At 45.6% G+C, this 24,534-nt stretch overlaps 1 protein-coding gene across 2 annotated transcripts in view; it reads left to right on the forward strand.

The window, feature by feature from the left end:
- Nucleotides 1-24,534, forward strand: part of RPS24 (ribosomal protein S24) — a 442,021-nt gene that overhangs the window by 79,678 nt on the left and 337,809 nt on the right. The window contains exon 5 of one of the 2 annotated variants that reach the window (XM_068547967.1): nt 3,913-4,049. The exons of the other annotated variant lie outside the window; for it this stretch is intronic. Coding sequence (XP_068404068.1) covers nt 3,913-4,044 — 132 coding nt within the window. The 3' untranslated portion in view covers nt 4,045-4,049. The remainder of the gene's footprint in view (nt 1-3,912; nt 4,050-24,534) is intronic. 2 annotated transcript variants of the gene reach the window in all.

Genomic DNA, 24,534 nt, shown 5'->3' on the forward strand with positions numbered 1-24,534 from the left:
ATGAATAAACAAATAAATAATAAGAGCATGTTTGTATGCTGAAAGGAATGATCAGTAGTGAGGAGGCATATGATGAATGGGAGAGAGGGGAAAGATGGCTAAAGCTATGTCCTCAAGTAGGTGAGAGGGGAATAGATTTAAAGCACAGATTGAAGGAATGGCTGTAATCAGACATTTGGCTGAAATCTGGATATCCCATACTTGCAGAACCCTCCAGGCCCTACCCCATAGGAGGGACACTGTGGGTCTTGGGGAAGAGCCTTGGACTTAGCCAGGGGGACTGGATCTCCAATGGCCCTGTGCTTCCTCTGGAGGGGCCTGGAACAGGCTGGATAACTTCTATGAGCTTTGGTTTTGGTCTTCTTGTAAAATGAAGATGATTTTACCTATTCTACAGAGTTGCAGCAAGTATTAAACAAGATAATGTAAGCAGAACACTTGGCATGGAAAATAAAAGTGGTTTCAATTCCATCATCGAGAGATAACCATGTTTACCATTTTGATATATTTTTGCACCAGTCTTTTTCCAACTTAATATAAATACGTACTTAAAAACACTATCGTTCTTTACATACTGTTCTGTAACATGCTTTTAGCACTTAAATATATTGAGGACAATTTCCCATGTCGTTAAATATTTTTCTATAACATCATTTTTTAAATGTATGCAGATCATTACAGTAGGTGGACTTACCATACTCTCTTTTAACCAATTCCTGTTGTAGACATCGTAGAAGTTGTTCCTTACTATCTTCTATTATAAATAGCACTGTTACAAACTTCCTTTTGGCTGTATTTTCTCATACATCCATGGTTATTTCCCTACGGAAGTTTTTGGGAAATGGAATTTCAGCTGAACTGTGGACAAGCTCTTTTACCTTGCTACAGATAGAGGAAGAAGAGGATTTGGGGGATAGCACAGACGGTAGAGTGAAGTGTGGTACCCAAAGGGTGTTGATGAATGGGTTGCTGTCGTTCTGGAAGCAGGGCTCTGGGGGTCTGAGATAAATCTCTAGATGTGGCCTTTCTCCTTTAACAATTTAATTGCTGCTCTGGTTTAAGACATGAAGACAAACTTACCAAATATGAGGGAGCTGTGAAGCTGACAAATATGAGGGAGCTGTGATATCTCACAATTATCTCATTTGAACTCCTGAGTCAAAATTTGCACTTCAGCAAATTCTCTAGATGCTTCCTGTGCTCACTACCATTTGAGAAGTAGTGATCTAGATGTCAGGTGATGATTTGGGGAATTTCTGAAGAAACTGAGTGTGTTTTGCATGGGAAAAGGAAGCCTCAGGAGACTGTGATAACAATCTTCAAATATTTAAAGGCCTGTATGTGGGAGGTGGGAAAGATGTGGTCTCAGGTGGAAGAACTAAGACCACAGGTGGAGGTAGGGCTGGGGTGGGAGAAAGGGAACTGAACTTTTTAGAGCTTCCGTAGTTAGTCTCACTTAATCCTTGTTACAAAATAACTGGACTTGGAGTTAAGTCAGACAATCTGAGTTTGAATCTCACCACTGCTGATCACTGTGCATCTTGAAGGAAGAATTACTTAGCCACTCTGAGCCTCAGTTTACTGTCTGTAAAATGGGGAAAATAATAATCCACCTGCCAGGGCTAATGTAAAGACTGTGTAGGCAAGGACCATATTCACTGTATTTACCACACCCTTTCTGAGCTCGGCACGGACCTGGCATAGATTCAGCCCGCAATAACGATTTCTTTGTAAACCAGGCAAAGCTCTGATGTGTGAAGGATGGCTATTACTGCTATTAGCAGCAGGCTTGTGGTTTGGGTGACAGGTTGCGTTTTTCAGTAGACACAAATGAACCCTGCCCCTGCGCGCCTTCATCCCACTGAAAGCCCATTTTTTATTTACAGCCCCAATTGATCTGGATCGATCTATCCTCAAACCTTTTCATCAGGAGGGAGGGTGAAAATAGAAAAGCAGGGAGGGGAGATCGGGGCTCCTCCACCTTCCCTTGCTCAGCAGGTGGTGCTGGGTCTCTGGCCACTTTCCCACAGTTGGGGTAAAATATCTCCAAAGCATGGTACTGGGTCATTCCAAAAGGGGGAGGAACCTGGCCCATCAGAGCATTTCTCTGCTAAAGATCTCATTGCAGACTCGCCAAGCCACATCTGTGCTCTGTCAAGTAAACAAAGAATATCTACAGCTCTCAGGCAGGCACTAACATTAGCCAAGTGAGGGCTCTTTGGGGACCAGGGAAAGGAGGCTCACATTTGAAAATGAACTACTGTACGTGGATTTATTGCACTGCTTTTCCGATGGAGAGGGGGAAATATTTTTCTCTAGGAGATTAGAATTTACTAGTGGATTCAAGTGTAACTTTGGAGAGTGGCGGAGGTATTAGGTGTGGCAGTATCACAGTATTATTTTATTGGCAATTAGATTTCAAACTGGCATGTGTGTATGAAAATAAGTCTCAATTATGGACCTGCGAATTTTCTCCACCATCTGTCAGCAGTTTGCTCCTTATGCCACAACATGTGTACCTTTGGAGGGAAAATGATTTAATAGCCCAAGTCAAGAGGTACAGCTCACCAAATTATACTGGAGTTTATAGCCAAGGACTGCATTTGTGATTTATGATGCAGAGAAAGCAAATAGAAACTTCCGTGCATGTGTGCATGCATGCACGCACACGCGTGCGCGCACACACACACACACTTCAGGGTCTCACAGACGTCAGAGATGGAGGATACCTTCAAAAGGAGTGAGCTTAACTTCTTCACTTTACAATTGGGAAAAATCAAGTCCCAGAGAGGGCCAGGGACTTGTCCCAATGACACTGTGACAGGGGGCAGAGCTGGAACTATAACCAATAGGAAACTTAGGGTTGGGGCAGTGGTGTGTTAGTAAATGTGTAACAACCTCTGGGAAAATGAAAGCCCTGATGTGTAGTGCTTGTCTATTCCTATGATGTAAATACTTTCATGGTGGTGATTTCACACCAATGCGATGCCACTGAATATGGAGTTTGGAAGGGATGTACAGTTGTCTCTCACAAGCCAATTTCTGTGGTTCCGGTGTACCATTGTTAAGGGGAATGAAATTGCTTAGGGAAATTTGTGGTTTGCCTGTCCAGCATCTGTTTCCCCTTCTAGAAAGAGTGCCCTAAGTTTTCCTGAGGGCATCCCCCCCTACCATGTTCTTGACCTACATAATTTGGGTAGGGTGATCCCATCCAGGTCCAGGATTGGCACGTGACCCAGGCCTGGGCCAATAAATGTATTTTAATCTCCCTGGACATTGATTGGTTCAGGGATGGGCTTGTGGCCCAATTTGGCTCTGGGAGTCAGGCCCAGTACCTTTGTTTGAATTGGTGGTCTTAGAGCTATGAAGGAGTGCCCTGGATCTAGTGGTGGCCAGTTTGCCACCACGAGAGAAGAGGCTGTCTGAGAGTGAAGACAAACACAGAGGAAAACAGAGCTGAGAGACAGAGAGAATAGAAAGAATGGGCCCTGAGTATATTATTTGCTTCTGGATCTATCCCAGCTTCAAGTGTAATTTCTGGACTTTCTGAGAATCAGTGAACATGTTTCTTTATCAAGCATGTCGCTTCTGGTGGAAAGAGTCCTAACTAATGAGTTTGTCCCTGAGAGTTATACTAGGAAATCTCTAGAGCCTTTGGGACCTGATGCTTATTGGTAGAGTTTGAACTCCATGAGGCCACGAACGTTGTCTCTCTCGGGCATCATTGCTTTCACAGAACCCAGCATGTGCCTGACATATGGGAAATGCTCAGTAAATATTAGTGGAACATCTTGTATCAGTCAGGTTTTGCTGTATTATGATGCAGTAACAAACAGCCCCCAAACTCAATGGCTTATAACAACAAAGTTTTATTTCTCACTCAAAATCTTTTGTCATTTATGTTGGTTGCAGCTCTGCTCCATGCATCTTCATCTTAGGATCCAGACTGATGGAAGAGCTCCCATCTGGGACATGAGAATCTCATGGCAGAGGGAAAAAGAGCAAAGGCGGAACCTTGTGATGGCTCTTAGAGTTCCTGCTTAGATAAGGTACTTGGCACTTCTTCTCATGTTCCATTAGTCAATGCAAGTCAGTTGGCAGGGAGGTGTCCTCTATAGCAAGACACTGCATGCCACAGATATGAGGAGAGATTTATAATCAATCCCCTTATGGGTTGGGGAGTGAGTAACGGGAAATAATAATACAGGTAACCACACACTTAAAGGGAGAATGTGGGAACGCAATTAGACCTTATCTTGTGAAACTGAACATTGGAATATACACTGACCCAGCAATGCCCAGAGAGCTTCTTGCATGTGGGCACCATGAGATGCATGCGGGAATGTTTCTAGGAGCATGTTTGGTACAGCATAAAACCCCCAATAACTCAAACATCTTAAATGTCTGTAGACTGGTGAATGGTTATGTAAATTAGAAGACATTTACACAAAGGAATATAAGGCAGCAATGAAAGCGAACAAACCTCAGCTATTTGGAAAAACATGAATACATCTTAGAAACATATTAAGTGAAGTAAGCAAGTCTCCAGAGACTACACAGAGTTTGATTCCAATTTTATAAATCATTCTCATGTGAAAAAAATTATGCAAAACATAAATGAATGATAAACACAAAAATCGAGATTTGGCTGCTTTGGGTGGGGGAGAGTATGGGCATGGGATAGGTGGTTACACCTTACTGGTGATGGTCTAGCTTCTAAGTTGGGTGGTGAGGTTGGGGGGGTCATTTTCATACTATACATTTTAACACATTTGTTAGATTCTTTCATCTCTATCAAATATTATGTTCAAAATGGAATTAGAAAGAGTGCAAAAATAACAACTAGGAAAATAAATAATTATAAAAAATGTTAAGAGTGATTATGGAAAAGAGCTGTCTTAAAAAGTGGGCTTTCTAGAAGCAAATTTGGCAAATACACTTTGGGGCAGAGTTCAGGGGCCTGGAACAGAAGGTGGGGCATTGAGGGTTCTGGCCTCTCAGCACAGACCCTGTGCAGGGGGCAGTTCACACCGTCAGGCCTCCCCACGCCTGGGGGAGGATCAGCGTCCTCACTGGCCCCAACATCATGCTCATTAGGCCACTTCGGGGACTGAGATGCCTGGAGGCACCCTGCATATGGGCCTGGACATTTCAGGTCTACAAAGGAAGGTCCACCACCGTGGATGAACACACCTGGCCACTGGGTTTGTCCAACAGGTGTCTTGATTTAACTGCCCCTGAGTTTGGTCCTCTCTGGGTGTATAGAGAAGGCTCCATTCTGGCCCTGTGAGGTTGAAGACGTCCCACCCAGATGGCTGGTAAAGTTGGCCGCTGCTCTTGGTCACCCCCATGCAACGCTGACCACCCCAGTGAGGCTGCATTCTGCTGGAAGAGTCTCTGACCTGCTTTCCAAACTCAGGGCAGGAGAAGGAAGCTTCAGATTGCATATTATGGATCCCTAGTAAAATAACCCAAGAGCACCTGCCCCCAGATGTTTCACCACCTTCCTGGGCACAGCAAGTTATATTACTGAGGGAGGGCTGCCTGCTGTGGTGACTCCGGGGGCCCAAGTGGTGTCTGAGTCTACTCCCTCAGAGAGAGCGAGAGAGAAGGGCGCTGTGGGGAGCCTGGAACCAGAGCATAGGTGAGACCTCCCGAACCTCCGAGTGAGGGGAAGCCTACCCACACCAGCGCTCGCTGAGCTTCCTTGCCCACCTGTGGAGCACGTGCCACATCTGCCGTCTGCCTCCTGCTGGGGGGCGTGCTTGGAGATCTCTACACATTCAGGCTCATTCAGCTCATTCATTTTAGTTTGGTTGCTTCTGGTTACAAGTAATGGAAACCCATAAAAAATGGAATTTTTGTCCATTTGCATTTATATAGGAGTAGGTATAGCTTTAGGTGAAACTTGGTCCAGGAGTCAAAAAAATATCACAGAGCCCTCCCCTCTCTTGTCTCTTCTTGGCTCAGCTTCCCAGTGTTAACTTTATTTCAGAGAGACTTCTCACCACTCCCAGTACCCAGGGTTCTTCCAGAGCTTCTGAGGATCCATTAAAGTCCAGTAGGAAAGAAGAAACTTCTCAGTCCCTGTTCCTATTAGAAGCCCTGAGGTTCATCCTGTTGGGGCTGGCTTGGTCACATGCCCCTTCCAAGCCAATCACAGTGGCTGGGGAATGGGATGCATTGATCGGTGTAGCCAGGTCACAAGATCTCCTCAGGGCTGGGGATAGAGTCAGCATCCCCAGAACCTGTGGATTTTCAGTAGAAATCCAGGACTGTGAGGAAGAAGGAAGGGGGATTGGATGCTCAGAGGGTGATCCACAAACAATCACCTGTCTGCTGATGCTTATGTTAGTCATTTTGGAAGAGCACTTTACACCTTAAAGATGTTTATATGCCATACGGGTGGTAAAGGTATTTTTCCTTATGGTTGTTTGCCTTTTAAATTTATGTTTTTAAAAAACTTTTCTTTTTAACTATGGTCATTTTCAAGCATACACAAAAGCAGAGTGAAAAGAATAATGAACACCTCCCTGTACACATCATCCAGCTGCAGCCATTGTCTTATGTTGATTTTTGTCTTTCAGAAGTTTCAGATTTGTACATAGTTCAATCTTGTTCTTTTCTAGTGTGGCTCCTCCCAATATTTGTAGTTGTGTTTAGAGAGAAGTTAGATAAATATTCAGTTATATTTCTTTCTAGGTTTGCTTTTTTGAATATATGCTGTGAAGTGAGACCCTTAACAGGATTTTCCCCCAGGTATCCAGTTTCCCCAGGTCTGTTTATTGAATCATCCATCCTGTTCTCACTGGTTTGTGAAGCATCCTTGATTTGATATTAAGTTCTTGCATGTACCAATATCTGTTTCCGGCTACATATACTGTTTTATTGACCTGTGTGTTCTTGCACTAATACCGACGTTTTAAATTTTATAGATGTATAAATAAGTTTTCATATCCAGTATGCCTAGTTCTATCACTGTGTTTCTTTTTTCAATATTTTCTTGCCCAACTTTATTCATTCTTCCATATGAAGCTTAGACTCATTTTTCCGAGTTCAAAAAAAATTCCCTTAGGATTTTGATTAGAGTTGGTTAAAGTTCTGTGTAAAGTTGGAAAAATGAACATTTTCTTCATAGTCAGTCTTCAAATGTAGAAATACGGCATATCTTCCCATTTATTCAGGTCTTGTAAGTCCTTCTGTAAAAATGTATAGTGTTATCTCCTGCGAGGGCCATTCCTGGGTTGTTTATGTATTTTGCTTTGTTTATGGATGAGAAATTTAAAACTTCTCATTTTATTTTCTTTATCCATTCTCTATGACTTTTTATTTTCATCAAGTTTGAGTCACTCTGAGGGGTTTAGACCATGCTTGCTAGGAACCCACCACCCAATCTGCCAGAGATTATATTTGCTCTAAAAGTGAAGTTGCTTGAGCACTTATGTACAGAGGAAAGAGCATGAAATTTGACACCAAGACAAGCCTGAGCTCAAGTCCCTGCTCTGCCCTTTATCCAGCTGTGTGTCCTTGGGCAAATTTTCATTTTGCTTCTCCGAGTGTCATTTTCCTTATGTGCAAATGGATGTGGGTTGTTTTCTTCATTTTTCATCTATTTCCTTTTATTGTATTTGCTTCCAAACTTCTCTTTCTTCTCTAGGGGAAGCTAAGCTTTCTGGGAACAGAGGCTATTCCTCCTCCAGGGCTGCATGTGGGGAACATAATCAGGTAACAGTGGATGTTCAATACCGCCAGGCAGTACTGATTGAAGAGTCTAGCCCATGGACACCATTTTGGTTCATTCAAAATAGAAGATACTTTGAAATAACCTGGAGCCCTCACCTGGATTACGGTTCTTTAATAAAGCTTTGAAACATGGACAATAGTTAATGAGAGTAAAATAGTCAAGGTTTATTGAGTTCTTAGCATGTGCCAGGCGCCAGGTGGTCGCAGTCCAGGTGTGATCTCGTGAGACTGTGCAGTACCCTGGTGAGGAAGGTGTGACCCCCATCTTAGCTCAGAGGTCCTAAGAAGCCAAGATCATGCAGCCAGGGTGTGGTACAGCCAAGACTCAAACCTGCTCAGTGCCCTGAGCCTGCGTACCCTATCATCTTCCGTACGACAGTCAAGTAGTGTGTTAACAGTGCCTCAGGCCCTGGAGGTAGCTGGAAATACTGGTCTTGTCCCCTCCTTCCCTCTTTGATTGTTAGTTGACTTCTCTTTCTCCCTCCATTTTAAGCATCCCCAGAACAAGACTGTGATCAATACTTCTCGCCATGGTGTTAAACTCTTACCCATCAAGTCTTTGCCACCCCTTGCTTTCTTGACAAGAGTGGCAGTCTGGCATGGCCTTGAAGGACTGCTGGGTGGTTGAAAGGGGTATGGAGTATGAAGGGGGCACAGAGAATGGAGACAGAGGACTCAAAGCCTGGCAGGATGACAATGGGGAAAGAGCTCTGGATGTATTTGTGCACGGGTGTGTGGGTGCATGTGAGAGAGAATGTAGGCATGTGGGAGTATGTGATTATGTGCAGAAGTCTGTGCATGCATGTTTGACTACATATGGGTGTTAGTTTAAGCACATGTGTGCATATGGTTATGTTTATCTCTGTGCCTGGGTGTATGCACGGGTATGAGTATATGACTACATATAGGTGGGTATGCATGTTTGTGTATGTGTGTGCAGTTGCCATTTGTGTACATTTATGTGTGCATATGTGGGAGAGGATGTGTGTGAGTGTATCTCTGTGTGTGTAGGGTTCTGTGGGTATGTGTGCGTGGGTGGATGTCTATGTGTGTGTGGGTATGTACATGTGTGAGTGTATGTATAGTAGGGCCCTGGCCTGCAGAGCTGGCTGCCTTTCCTTCACTCAAGACAGATGGTCCAGCAAATGAGGCCCTCTCTGCCACCTGCCTGCATGCCCCCCTCAGGGCCTTGCTTCCTCCCTCCAGTCCTGCTGCTGCCCTGTGGCTTCTTCTTCCCTCCCTGGCCCCCTCCCTGACATTTGTACCTTTTTGGCTTGTGTGTGGGGAAGGTGGGGTTAGGACAGAGCTGACAGGCAAAGCTGGCCTGGCCTGAGCCCAGTGTGGCAGGGCCAGGAGGCAGGCAGGGCTGGGTGTGTGTGTGTGTGTGTGTGTGTGTGTGTGTGTGTGTGTGTGTGTGTGTGTGTGTGTGTGTGTGTGTGTGTGTGTGTGTGTGTGTGTGTGTGTGTGTGTGTGTGTGTGTGTGTGTGTGGTTACCATGGCAGGGAGGCAAAGCCCAGGCAGCCCTCGCCAGCGCCACAGGGTGGGCAGGCAGCCCAGGGTAGAAGAGCCTGTACTTTGCAGACAAAAATGCCAGATGGTGGGGGATTTGGGGGGGCCCTCCATGGCCTGGCTGCCAAGGGCAGGGAGGTTTTCTGGGGCTCTGGAGAATGAGCTGGGGAGTTGCTTGTGTGCTGCTGTGAGTTTTGTGTGTGTGTGTGTGTGCGTGTGTGTGTGTGTAGGCTTGTTTTCGCATGTTTCAGAATATATTTCCCTTTTGGATTTGTATCAGTTTGCTAAAGAATTTAATCATTAAGCTTTAGTTTTTTTGGTATAAGGAGAGTGCACGTTCCTGCAAGGAAGTCAAAACATCTTTTTCAAACAAAATATTTATTGACAAGCTATAAATGCAGCTCCAAATAAGACAGACATCTAGATTGGGTGTTTCAGTTGTGAGTGAGCCACAGGCGCGTGGCGAGTGGCTGGGTTCTGTTTATGTTATGAATGGGTTTTGCCTCCTGCTGGTTGGTTTTCTAACTCTGTCTTTAGTGCAAGGAGTTTTCCTGAGTGGATCCACTCATTCCCGACGATGTGCTCTACCTTGTCCTGTTGGGAAATGCAAAGCTTGCCCAGGTGTGGGTTCAGACAGGTGTAGGGACGGCTCTGCCCCTCCACCCTGCACTAACACGGCATCTACGTGGAGACCACCCCAGCTCACTGGTCTCACTAGGATGGCCACACGTGAGTGACACAACCGTGGGTAGAGACAAGAGGCTTTTGTTTCTTATTGGAAAAGGGAAACAATGAGGAGAAGGATGATTTTTTATGAGTGAAGTGTTTCCTGGCCCTCACACAGCCCAAATGCTAATGTCTGCGCCGGAGGGCGGTGCCCTGGGAACAGTGGGTGGACTATGGAGCTTACCTTGGAAACAGGTCTTCCCAGCCTCAAAGAAATGGCCAGCTCCCTGACTCTGGCCTCCGTTCCCTTCTCACCAAGCTTAGAAACCCTCCATGGATTCATGCTGAATAAAGTCCAGATTCCTTAACAGGGCACTGCAGGCAGTAAGCATAGCCACCTCCCCAGGGCACCCCCTTTTTGTGGTTCATCTCTCGCTACAACTTTTGTATCTTGCTCCAGGCTCTAAATGCCATTTTGCTTTTTATTTTTTAATTTTATTTATTTATTTATTTGTTTGTTTATGGCTGTGTTGGGTCTTCGTTTCTGTGCTAGGGCTTTCTCCAGTTTCGGCAAGTGGGGGCCACTCTTCATCGCGGTGCGCTGGCCTCTCACTATCGCGGCCTCTCTTGTTGCGGAGCACAGGCTCCAGATGCGCAGGCTCAGCAATTGTGGCTCACGGGCCCAGTCGCTCCGCGGCATGTGGGATCCTCCCAGACCAGGGCTCGAACCCATGTCCCCTGCATTGGCAGGCAGATTCTCAACCACTGCGCCACCAGGGAGGCCCCTGCTTTTTATTTTTAAGCAGAAAAATATTTATTAACAAGTTATAAAAGCAGTACCAAATACAAGGAAAAGCAGGCGATCACTCGTGATCCTGCTCTGCCCAAGACTCCCTTCCTGCTCCCTTTCCTGCCCAGATCCCACCCTCCTTCCAGGTTCAGCTAGTTGACAATTCCTCCTTTCCTTCTCTGTGCTCCTATGACATGTCTCAAACGAGAACAATCTCATGTGACTCCTGTATGAAGTGACTGCTTTCTTTCCTTGATGTCAAGGGACTGTATTTAATCCTGGCACCTAGCACAGCTGCCGGCACCTAGGAGGTGCTCTGTTGGCTGAATGAATAAACAAAAATGCAAGTACTGGCTTCCTTTTGAAACTTGTACCACTAAGCTCAAATATTACGATTCTGACCTTGGAAACAAACGCTGATCTACTCATTTCATCATCCTCATTATTGTTATCGGTTTGTGTGTGTGTCTGTGGGTGTGTGTAACTGCATGTGTGATGACACTGGTCCATTCAGTGGACATGAGGTCTACATGGAAACAGAGCATTTACAAGTTTCACTCAGGAAATAAGAGAGAATGAACCAGAAATTGTTAGCCAACCACCCAACAGCCACAGTTTCATCTTCTGGAACTTTCTATCTTGAGCATAGCCTTCATCAGCATCATCTTACTTATGGACTCTCCCTCACCATGATTATTATCAGCCTCTCTTTCACCTTCCAGCACTGTCCTAGTTGAATACATTTATATCCTAGTGGGAAAGACAGGCCAATGATTCTGGGCCGAGCATGTACTGGGTGCTGAGGATACAGGGATGAAAGAAACAGGACCCCTCCAACAAGGAACTCACATCCTAAAGGGAAAGACGTGTATAGATAGTGACAAAGCTTTGCTAATACTTCAGTAGAAATAGGAACAGATTTGCTTCTGAAGCATAGGGGAGAGAGCCCTTCACACCAGAAAACTCCTACTCATCCTTTAAGGTCAGGCTCATATGCCCCCTACTCTAGAAAGCCTTCCTGTCCAGAAATGTGGGCGATCAGATGTAGAATTCAGCCTCTTCCCCTATACCCCTCCCACCCCTGCTACATCACACACAGACACACAGACAGACAGACAGACACACCATTCTCTCAAGGTATTTGTGTGGGCAGAAACTTTCATTGAAGGGTTATGAAGCAGTGATTTATATTGCAAAAACACAGACAACTTAAGATTTAAGATTAGGTGTTTCTTTCTTTTATTTACTGTCCCTTGACTGTTTCCATGACTTGGCTTCTAGCCTTCCATTGTGTTACCTGATCCTCTTCCCTCTTTGTTCACTCTTTCTCTCTCTCTGGATCAACACCCCAACCTTCTTCATTTCTTGGGAAGAATGAATGCTCTGTCCACAGCTGATAGCCCCTGGGGTGTGCCTGGCTGGCCTTATGGTGGTTCACGGTGGGCGTCTGCCCTGATTGGTCGGTGCTCGTGCCATACTTTGTTGTTAGCTGTTTTGAATGTTGCCCTGGCTTAGCTCCAGACTCAGCTCTGGGACCTCCACTACACATCAAGGACTTGGCTCGGAAAAACCTGCCTGTTGGGGCCCCTCCTCTGTCTGCCCGTTGAGGGAGGTGGGTCTCTTGTGTTTTGTTAGGTGTGGGTGTATTGAGTTTGAGAAGCCCCTAGAACCTACATCGACCTACTTCCCCTCACCCAACTACTCCCAGGAGTAATCTGCCCACAGTGCTGAGAGGTGACACCCTCCCTCTGGAGCCACACTCACAGGTGCTGAACGAAGTAGTTGGGAGCAAGTGTAGGGGTAGCTCAGACAGTGTAGGGGTAGGGGGAGCACCACAAATCTTCCCATGGAAAATAAAAAGGTCGAACAGTATTAATTCATCTGTACAACTCACTGGGCTTAAAAAGCACAGCCTGAAATGTCTTTCTGATTGAGAGACGATGCTTCATTAATCTTGGCTCTCTTATTTAAGAGTGTGGAGAATGGAGACTAATGGCTGACATTTCAGTCTCATGGGTGGGATGCAGACCTACAGATACTGGGCTGTAACTGCAGAGAAATCACGAGAAGAGGAGTGAGCGGGTCAGAGGGAGACTCAATGTCCTGATGGATGGTGGTGGTCGGGGATGGGTGTGTGGGTGGAGTCCCTTGTTGGATATATTACCTATTAGTTCAGTATCCTAGATCATTCCAGAGACAGTCCTCCAGGTCCTCAGTGCGAGAGCTGTAGCCTGGGAGTCAAGAGTCCTGGGTATGAGTCTGGTTCCTCCACTTCCTGACTGGGTGACTGAAACAGGTTGGTGCCCCTCGCTGTAAAATGCAGGGAGAGATGATTTCTCAGTTCCCACTCAGTGTTAGGATGCTTGACTCTTTACTGAGTGCCTGTGACAGATACCACTTGGGCTAGGCATTGTAGCCTAGGGTTTAAGGCAATGCCTCTGCCTGTGTGGGGTAGCCATATCTGCTCATGAGATCAAATGCGCAAAGAGACTTACACAAAGAAGGTGTCAGGAGGTTAATATACCAAAGGAGTGTCACACTGAGGTAGTACTCTAATAGGGGAGGAGGCAGACCTCTTGCAGTTGGGTGTGGGAAGGATTGTAAAAGGCTTCCTGGAAGAAGAGGGCCTTATGGCACAGGCCAAGCTCTGGCAGGCAGAGAGGACAGAGGTGAAAAGATTCTACTTCCAAATATCAGGCGTTTATCTTGGGGCCCAAGGAGAACCATGTATTTTCTGTAGATTTCTGGGATGAGGGAAGAGAAAGGACTGGCCATGGCCTGATCATCTAGAAGTCACCCCCAGTGGCCTTTGAGCCACACCACACCTTGCTTCACACTGCCCAGGATTCCACCATCAGGCAACCATTCCTGGAGACATAAAAGATTTTTCTTGGTTGCTTACCCATGTAGTGACTTTGGACCAGCAGCATGGCTATTCTGAACCTCGTTTCCACATCGGTAAAATGAGGATAATAGCATAGGTAGGTATGTAGGTAGATAGTTGGGATTATATGATTTAATACATGTAAAGTGTTTAGCACAGTGTCTGGCATGGGATAAGAGCTCAGAAACATTAGCTGCTATCATATGGCTGTCTTAATGACATCATTCCTGAGTACTTACTGTCCCCAGGCACCGTGCATTACATTCTAGTAATAACTAACACATTGTAATAATAATTCTATGTGGGAAGTATTGTTATCATTCCTTTTAGAGAAACCTGAGGCACAGAGACATTAAGTAACTTCCTCAAGGCCACACAGGTGTTAAGTAGTAGAGGTACAATTTGACTCTGGGCACCTATGCTCTTAACCACCCTGCTACCACCTCTCTTGGAATAAGTATTGTTATTTGGTTTTCAAAAATCAGGCTGGAGGTCCAGCCGGCCAGTGGGAGGAGAGGGGTGAGTAGAGGGGGCACTCTAAAATAGTTTCCCTGTTTCCAGCCAACCTAAGGAACCCAGGAGGAGATGGTGACTCCTGGGGGTAGGGATATGATAAGCCTGCATATAGTAGCAGGAGCTTACTATATGGGTGTGTGGTCAGGCTGGGATGGTCCAGACTAGGACCTAGGTCAGGGGGCAGGGTCTCAGAAATTGGGTTGAATGTGCTGAAGGATGAACTGGGAGCAGATCAGAGGCAAACTTGTCTCATGTCTGTGAGGATTCATCTGTCCAGCTTTTGGGCGGTGGTGAGCAAATATGACTCTTTGGTCATTATAAGGTTATTGCCTCAGACTTGTAGAGCGGCCCACCCCTTGGAGAGCTCCTAGCTTGATATTTCCATGGACGCTTCCACAGAACACGAGTCCTGGGAACTGTTCTCCTCAGAGTTTTGTGACTGAATCAGCCTTGGGAACTGCAGCTCTCTCCCCCATAGTAGCTGCTGTCAGGGCCCCAAAAGTCTCTCCCAGGTTCTGCCAAGCCAGGGCACTGGGCTGGACTTCCAGCTGCCAGCATCTGCAGCCCTGTCTAAGGTCTTTCTTCTTGTGCCTGGGAAACAAGAGGAAGTACTGGACATTTAATGGCAATTAATGACACCCCTCCCCAGCCCAGCAGGAGCAGCCCTGAACCAATGACTGGCCACAGTTGATGTGTAAATACTCCAGCTCCCTTGCTCTTGGTGGGATAACTCTGAGGCATTTGTCCCACACCATCTCCCAGAGATCCCCAGTGGGATGAAGCCCCTGTTGCCCATGGAGGTAACTTGCTTGGTAACTCCTCCTTCATGGCTGCCTTCCTTTCTCTGTCTGTCTTTATTTCCGTGCCAGGGTTCTCTGGGATCACCTCCCAAATAAACTGCTTGCACTCAAATCCTGGTATATTCAGCTTGCTTCTGGGGGAACCCAAGCCAAGATAGCTGCTCTGGGAGATTGCTACAGCATATTAAAGCATTCAAGGGTCTGAGAAATCTTGCAGTGAGACCTATCCAACTTAAACACAGTGTTTCCCAAACTTGTTTGACCAGAGAATTCTTTTTTTACCCAGCACCCAGTAACCTCCCATGGAACACTGCTCTGCAGCACACACTATGGGAAATCATGATCTAACCCTACCTGGCAGCTTATAGCTGAGTTATCTGAGGCCCAAAGAGGGAAGTGAGTAGCTGAGCCTGTTGTTGGCAGAGCTGGGGATTGGACTCATGCCCCCTCCTCTCTTGGTGCAGGTGCATTTTCTAACTGCCATACTTCCCTCCTCATCTGTGATATGCAGAAAATAGTATTTCCTCCATAAGAGCTAGCGTAACATGTGTGAAAATCCTGAGTGAGCTGAAGAGGATTATACAAATCTGCGGAATGATTATTCTGAGGGTGGAAGTGGGGTGGGGGTGCCTAGATATAAGAACCAGGTTAGTTCAGCGTCTTGGGGCATCTGAGTCGTTCCTGGAGGAGACAAGGTGACTGGGATTCTTTCACACCCACCAAGTTTCCCACAAGGGCACTCCCCCACACTCCAGCCCATCAAACCCAGAGCTGATCTGAAACATTAGCTTAGAGAAAAGTCAGAAAATGGCTTGGAGAGGGCCAGCATCCATCTTGGAATGCACTTATCTCACTTTCACAGTCACCGGAGACAGCCAGGGAGGAGAACCAGATGTTCAAGCATCTCTTTCTTGCTCTCGCTCACTTGCTCGCTCGCTCTATCTTTTCTGTAAATTGAATTTAAAGGGCCTGTTTCTTAGCAACAGCAGCAGTCAGTGATTACAGAGTCCTCCTCGGCCATTTCAACGCCCAAGGTTTTCAGGAGGCAAATGAACCTGTCAGTACAGGCTGGGGATTGGGGACAGATAGCAGGGCCACAGTGGAAGCCAGCACATCCAGTGCTGTGTTTAGAGGGGTTCCCAGAGGACCCAAGGTGAGGGCAGGAGGGCCTGCAGAACCCTCTGTGGCTCCCAAGTACACGTGGCATATGATGCTGGCTGGTCGTCCCTGGGCTGGAGGGCTGAATGTGGCTGCTCCAGCTCTGTACATGGTGTGCCTTTGTAAAAAGAGCTCTAGATGAAATCTCAGGAAACTCAGGCAACATTGTTGAGTTACCTTGGGCAAGCCATTGAATTTTTCTGAGCCTTGGCTTCTGCACCTGTCAGATAGGTAGTAACACCCACCTTGCCAAGCTGAGGGATAAAAGAGATCAGAGCATGCAGATGTCCAGAAGGCATGAGGAATGATGACAATGTCAGGGGTTAGGAATCTTTCCTTCTTTGGCCTCTAATGCTCTTCCGCCTGTCCCTGGAGAAAGCAAACTAGATTCGGGAAGCTGTGAGAAAACCTCCCCTCCTCCCCAAAGCCTTGAGGATGTCTCCAGGCTTGTGGACATGAAAATTGTGGGGTAGGAGGAGGTCCTGTCTGGGGCAGGGGAGGAGAAGGCCTCTTGGTACAGTCCTGATGATCAGAGCAATGAAGGACCTTTGGGGCCCCTTTGCTTATTTTGTACCTTCCTAGTCCTTGTAGGCACTTGCATTTGAGATCTTTGTTTTACTGGCAACCCGTTGAACATCTGTAAGATGGGGATGTTACTAAAATCTATCTAAAAGAATTATTATTATTTTTCTTTTAATCAACTTTAGTGATGGATAATTTACATATAATAAAATAGACCTATTTTAAGTGTACAGATTGATGAGATTTGACAAATGTAATCCATGTGACCACCACCCACATAAGCACCAGCATAATCAAAGTCTAGAACATTTTCATCACCCCAGAGTTTCCTTGTGTCCCCTTTGCAGTCAATCCCCTCCTCCCACCCCCAGCCCCAGGCAAGCACTGATTTGCTTTGCCATTATAAATCAATATTTTAGGAAAGAATTATTATTAAGATGAAATAATGCAGTGCATGTAAAGTGCCCAGCACATGGCAGGGGTTCAAAAATATTGGTTTTTGTCCCCCTAAAGCTTTCAAAACTTGGAGTCATTTGTATCAGTGGGTCAGTCATAGGAACCGAGAATGGTTTTTTTTCTAGAGGACATTTGTTTAAGCATGAATTCCTTCTGCCATTCATTCATTCATTCAGGTACTACTGTGCCAGAGTTTGGCCTCAAAAAATCAAGATGAAGTTCAGGTTCAAATCGAGTTCAAGGCTTGGCTGCTTAAGATGTGGGTGACCTTGGCCAAGCATTTGACTTCTGAGCTGCCCCAGTTCCATTCATTCATGCATGCACTTATTTTTTGCTAGGCATAATGATACTGGGTGATGAGGCTTCAATGATGCATAAGACACAGACAAAAGAAAGTCTTGGTCTTGTTTCCTAGAAGCAGAGCCTGAAACAGGGGTTCAGGTCCATGTGATTTATTAGGGAGTGTTCTTAGGAAATACTTTAATGGAGGGAGTGAAAAAGTTGAGGTCAAATCTTCCCTAGGTCTGATCCACAAGGTGGTGATGGGGCCCTGAAGTGTAAACCATACTGCAAAGTGTCCCCGCTTCAGGCAAGAGGAGCAACCTTTTATACTCCTGATCCAATCAGGCTTTGGCTATGGACTGCATTCTGGGGTTGTGTAATCTCTGGGCAAAGCAGCTCCCACCAGCCAAGGACAATTCTATGGAGAAGGGGGGCAGCTGTGACTGTTAGTAGCCAACATTCACAGCAGCTGGGAGATGGGTATCCTGGCCAGGTAAAGGGCATCTGTGCTGGGCACTGACAATGTCTACCACAGCCCACCACTTGCACGACTTAGATCCTCTTGATTCTCACATTCAGTACAGTCCACCTGGTCCCAGCTTCTCTAGAATTCTATGGTCACAATTCCTGGGGAAACTTATAAGAGGAGGGTTAGTGGGACAAGCTACAGTCCATATAGCTGTAGCTGGTCTCAAGGCCACAATTGATCATCATTATCTTCCTCCTCTTCTATCTACTTTAGCTTTTTCTTATCTTGGCTAGCACTTTTGCTGGTCTGGGTGGCTTGCCAGGTGGGGTGACCCAGTCACTCTTCTCTAAGGGGTCTGAGCACCTGGTTACCATGCCTTCCTCAGGCTGTGGTTGGTATACCTGCTACTTATAGATAACAGTAGGCATGGAAATGCCAAGAGACAATCCAGTGGATCACGTGAGTTCCAAGCACATTTCTCCATGCTCCCATTATATGGAAGCAAGCCACACTTCCTTATGATGATCAGGGCCAGCGACCCCAGACAGTATGGAAACTCTTCCTGTGCCTGCTGATCTAGTATCCCAGGAAACAGTGATAGTAGCTAGATCAACCTGGGTGAGAAGAAGCCTGTGCTGTTGCATTCATACATAACTCAGTCTGTGCCACCATGGTTACTTTGTTTACGAGCACGTTGTACAAACTGGTGGTGGTCAAGAACCGAGGCTAGCTAACATTGCCTGGCTAAGTCATCCTGTCTCATCCTTCACAGGGGCTGATCCCTGGTGTGTGTTAACATATGACACAAGGATCTTCACACCTTGTGTCCACTCCGATAAGCCCATTCACTTGTCTCTACCTCAGACTTCCTTGTCCCTGAACTTCAGTCTTGTTCCTTCCAGACTCCTGACTAACAAGCCATGCTATTCACCATTTCCCATCAGTCTACGTATGTCCTTACCTCAGACCACTTCTTTGTCCACACAAAGTGGATGACCAGATGCCCTGCCTGAAGCTTTGTGCATTGGGAGGATCTCTCCTCACTATTGTCTGTTAGGGTCCCCTGAGTGGGTCTGTAGTGCAACAGTGTCCATTTTCTGCTTGTACCAACATCTATGAACCTAACTTGGGCTCCTTATTCCTCCATCACCTGGCCTTTGGGAACCTCTCATAGGACCATAGGTGTGAGCTGAGGGAGAGACATTGGTGCAAATATGTTTGGTGACATGGAGTATGGGCCTCCTGTTTGTTCAGTTACTTCTGTCCTTGGACTTGTTTGAACCTGATCCTGGATGTACCACTTCCAACTTCTGATGGATTGCTGACATTCCCAGATCACAATGTGTAGTTCTGGACTCCTGGCCCCTTGGTGTCCCATGATCAAAAACTCTTGTCTCTACCAGGACCAATTAGCATGCTAGGAGTTGTTCTGGAATGGTATATAGTTCTCTGCTGCAGATTGCAAGCTTTTGCTGCAAAATCCCATAAGTCTGCCTGTGACTCTCCTGTTAGGACTTGCCAGAGATTCCTCAAGATGTCCTTCCCACCACACATACCTCTGGTTGCTTGAGGTATGCTATATCATATGGCCCAAGTAGAAGTGCTGTTTGTATCACAGCCTGAACCTACTGCAGGGGACTTTCGTATTCTGGGCTTTACTCAAAACTAGTAGCCTCCTGTATCACGTGACAAATGGGTTGGAGCGTTATTCCCAAGTGTGAAATATGTTGCCTCCAAAGCATTGTGCTTCTTTCTGGGTGGTAGAAGGTGCAAGGTACAATAACTCGCTCTTTATATCGGAATGGGTGTCCCAGCATCCCCAAGACCATGAAATTCCAGAAACAACGACTGGAAGATTTCTGATTCTTTGTAGGGTTTATTTTGCACCCACCTCGGGCACTTGTATCTGACTTGTTATCATGCTTGTTACTGCTTACTCATAAAGGTTTGATTTACATGATGTCGTAAATATAGTGGACCAATGATGTTCTGTGGAATATCTAGATGTTTCAGGCCCCCTTGGATATATTATAACAGAATGAAGGAGAATGAACAGAGTCCTGTGAGAGGATGAACAGAGAACTGTGGATGGATACTGCTATTCATCCCATGTGAATGTGAACTGTTTTGGGTCCTCCTTTCTGCTGGGTATGGGAAAGAAAGCATTTGTCAGATCAAAAGCTGCCTACCACTTACCTGCAGCTATGCTAATTTGCTCTAGTTCAGATACCACATCCAGCTTAGAAACTGCAAATGGGGCTACTATTTGCTTAAGCTTGGAGTAGTTCACTGTTATCTGCCACGACAGAGGCCAGACTAGTGTATTAAATGGGAGCTATGATAGGGACCATCTCTTCTGCATTTTTAAGTCTTTGAGGATGACATTAATCTCTGCCATTCCCCTGGGAAGTGATAATGTTTTTGATTTGCCATCTTGGTCCAGGGATGTGGGCAGCTTTAGATGCTTCCACTTGGCCTTTTGTACTAAAAGAGCTTTTACTCTACTTGTCAAGGAATCATTGCTATGTGGATATGTTCCAATTATATGTTTGGGAACTGAGAAATGACCAGTGATCCTGGGCCATGACTCCATTTTTTATCTGACCCCCAAATGCTTCTACTAAAATGAGGGAACCATAATGGGACTTTGGGTCTCAAGATACCCACGGTAGCTTAGATCCTGTATCTAACATCCCCCAAATGGTCTGGATATTTCATTTCCCCATTGTAATTCTCCTTTCTCTTGAGTAAATGATCATAGTTCCGGTGGGGAATGACTACCATATATATTTACTATAATGTTTCAAGATCTGTCTTATGGGGACCAGTTAATGAGTTCTGGGTCTGAGAACTGGCTCAAGTCTGGAAACTGGGCAAGGGAATGTAAATCTCCACTGGAGTATCTAATCTTGGCTTTGGGCTCATCCATTCTTCATCTAGTTCGATTCTACATATTAAACAATAACCTTGTTAGCTCTTGGGAACATTCTGTTATAATTATTAGCCAACCCCATGCATCAGAGGTCAGCAATTTTTTTCCATAAAGGCCAGAGAGTAAATGGTTTAGGTTTTAAGGGCCATATGTCCTCCATTGCTGGTCGAATAGTAGTCCCATTTGAGTCTTTGGACCCCTTCCCCTACAGTGTGTGACAGCAGCTTCCAAGAGCCATACCAGCAGCACGTCAGAACCACCCTCTAGGGCTCTTTGCCAGGGTGTTAAATCCTGTGATATAGGAGTGCCTCCACGGCAATAATAAACTTTTAAATCCAGCTTTACATTCAGCTTTCCTCCTTCAGCATCCTACTTCCAGATATACTCTTCAGGTTTCTGCTGGTTCGTGTTAGCTGGGTCTTATAGCTCCTTTGGTGTATAATCTCTCTCTCTCTCTCAGCAGGCTGAGCACTTGCCCAGTGAACCATGCTGCAGTTTGGTCCTAGTTATGGCTCTGGTGGCCAGGGAAGGAGGTGGGGGCACATCCTGAGGAGCGCTAGCATTGTCCCCTAAGCCACCTGCCTCATCTGAGGCTTCTGTACAGACTTAAAGCAGAGGGGAGTAGGCCTTTTCAGCAGACCCAGGGTTCAGGGGAAATGGGGAGTCAGGGTGTTCAAGTGTATCTACTTAAATGTCTCCATCCCAAATTTCAGGGTCCCACTTCTTCCTCTCAGGGCCTTGACTTGGTGTATGAGAATTGCTTGGCCTGAGAAAGCAACTTTCTCCAAAGTTCTGCTACTCTTACAGTTGTGTCTTGGGTCTAGTCTTAGCTCTGTTGTCCAACTGCAGGAGGTGAGGGTCTCTCTAACTCTTTAAATGCCATTGAAGAAGGTGTCTGCCTCTCATAATTGCTTTAAATTAATGATTGATTGTCCCAAGCTTGCCATTTTCTCTCTTCAAAGCATTGAGTGTTCGGCAGCAGCCACTTGGATGGCCCATATACTTACCCTTTCTTCTGTACCACTGAAACTCTACAGATGTTTCATGAGTCTGTGCTTCCCCCTCCTCCTGTGTCCCATCCCAGTCGCCACAGGCGAAAGTCAGCAAGTGCACGGCTATCCCATGCTCTGGACTCCCAGCTCTTACCTGCCACCTGGCTGTGAGTGATCCACCCCAGAATCCCATCCTTAGATCTGCTTCCTAGGTCCACCCCTGGCACCACCTGTCTTTGGCTGGGTTCCCAGAGCCTGAGAAGGGATTCAGGTTTCTGTGCTTTATTCAGGGAGTGCTTTTCAGTACAACCCGGGGTGAGGTGGGGAGTAAATTAGGATGGGAAAGAAGAAGCTGAGCAAGGCTGTGGTTGCAGATAGTCTAGCTTTGGCCTGACGCGTGGTGGTGGGGCTCTGCAGCAGGAATCATCTGCTCTTGGAGCAAGGGGGCTAGACTTTTGTATCCCTATATTAAGTAGTCATTGGCTGTTGGTGTCCCTGGGATGGAGCTGTAACCTCCCTGGCAAGGTGACGTGGCTCAGCCAAGAGCAAGTCTCTGGAAGAGGGGCAGCTGTGAATTGTCATCAGCCAATCAGCAGAGTAGCCAGGGGTGGGTGGGTGGATCTGTGAGCAGGAACCACAGCATCTGCCGCAGAGAGGATGGAATATTCTGGTACAGGAGAAATTTCAGCAGGGCTGGGGCATACAGAGTGAGGCATCAGGTGGCTGTAGCCTTTGGATCAGAGTGGCTAGCAGTGGAGGTGGCGAGAAATGGTTGGATTCTGGATATTAAAAAAACAAAACAGAACTGAAAACCCTAAAAAAAAAACAGCTTTATTGAGATATATTTGACATACAATAAACTGCATGTATAGGGTACAGTTTGATGTCTTAACATATGTATATATTCATGAAGCCATCACAGTAATCAAGATAATGGATAAATTTATAATTAAAAAACTTTCATTGTGCCCTTTGTATCCTCCCACCCCCTGCTCATTCTCACCATATCTTGCCCACCACCAGTCAAGTCCCAGACAACTACTGAACTTTCTGTCACTATTGGTTAGTTTGTATCTTCTAGAATTTTGTGTCTATGAAATCATATAAAAGGTGTATACTCTTTTTTTTGTTCTACTTCTTTTACTCAGCATTATTATTATTATTCTTTTATTGGAGTATAGTTGATTTACAGTATTGTGTTAGTTTCAGGTGTACAGCAAAGTTATTCAGTTATACAGATACATACACACACATACACACATACCTAGATTCTTTTTCATTATAGGTTATTACAAGATATTGAATATATCAATAGTTCCCTGTGTTATACAGTAGGACCTTGTTGTTTATCTATTTTGTATATAGTAGTGTGTATCTGTTAATCCCATACTCCTAATTTATCCCTCCCCTTTCCCCTTTGGTAACCGTAAGTTTGTTTTCTATGTCTGTGAGTCTGTTTCCATTTTGTAAATAAGTTCATTTGTATTATTTTTTTTAGATTCCACATATAAGTAATATCATGTGGTATTTGTCTTTGTCTGACTTATTTCACTTAGTATGATAATCTCTAGGTCCATCCATGTTGCTGCAAATGGCAATATTTCATTTGTTTTTATGGCTGAGTAATATTCCACTGTGATATATACATCACATCTTCTTTGTCCATTTGATTTGCATTTGTCTAATAATTAGCGGTGTTGTCAGCATTACTATTTCGAGTTGCAACCATGTTGTTGCATGCATCATTCCTTCTGTTGTTGTTGCATGTTCATTCCTTTTTATTCCTGAGTAGCATTCCGTTGTATGGATACACCACAGTTTGTTTACCCACTCTCCTGCCGATGAACATTTGGGTGGTTTTCAGTTTTTGGCTATCACAAATAAAGCTGCTATGAACATTTGTGTACAAGTCTTTGTGTGGACCTGTGCTTTCTTTTCTCTTGGGTAAATAGCTGTGGACTGACTGGATCATATGGTAAGTATATGTTTAACTTTGTAAGAAACTGCCAGACCGTTTTCCAAAGTGATTGTACTGTTTTACCTTCCCACTAGCACCAGATGAGAGTTTCAATTCCCCATATCCCCACCAACACTTGGTGTGGTCAGTCTTTTTAATTCAGCCATTCTAATAAATGTTCTGGATGTTTTTTGGAGGTTGAGCCTATGGGAATTTTAATGGATTGGATCTGATATGAGAGAAAGAAGAGTTATTTATTCAGCAAATATTGAATGCCTTCTCTATTCTGGCATTATTCTAGAGGCTGAGGGGATAGTAGAGAATAAAATAGATGTGATCTCTTCCCTCATGGAGCTTACAGCCTACATCTCTTCTATGCCTGTTTGGGGAAGGCTGGGGTGGTGTGGGGCTCTGGTAGGAGTGGGATGAGAAGGTGAAGAAGTGGCAGGTGGAATTGATGGAGGCAGTGAAGAGAGAGGAGGCAGAGGGTGAAGACAGGCTGTGGTGTGTAAAAATCAGCGGGTCTGGCCAAGGAAGATGCAATGATGTTCCAACTCTACTCTTTTTTTTTTTTTTAAACTAACATTTTATTTATTTATTTATTTATGGCTGTGTTGGGTCTTTGTTTCTGTGCGAGGGCTTTCTCTAGTTGTGGCAAGCGGGGGCCGCTCTTCATCGCGGTGCGCGGGCCTCTCATTATCGCGGCCTCTCTTGTTGCGGAGCACAGGCTCCAGACGCGCAGGCTCAGTAATTGTGGCTCACGGGCCTAGTTGTTCTGTGGCATGTGGGATCTTCCCAGACCAGGGCTCAAACCCGTGTCCCCTGCATTGGCAGGCAGATTCTCAACCACTGCGCCAC

The sequence above is a fragment of the Eschrichtius robustus genome, chromosome 7 (genome assembly GCF_028021215.1).
Source record: "Eschrichtius robustus isolate mEscRob2 chromosome 7, mEscRob2.pri, whole genome shotgun sequence".
Taxonomy (NCBI): Eukaryota; Metazoa; Chordata; class Mammalia; order Artiodactyla; family Eschrichtiidae; genus Eschrichtius; species Eschrichtius robustus.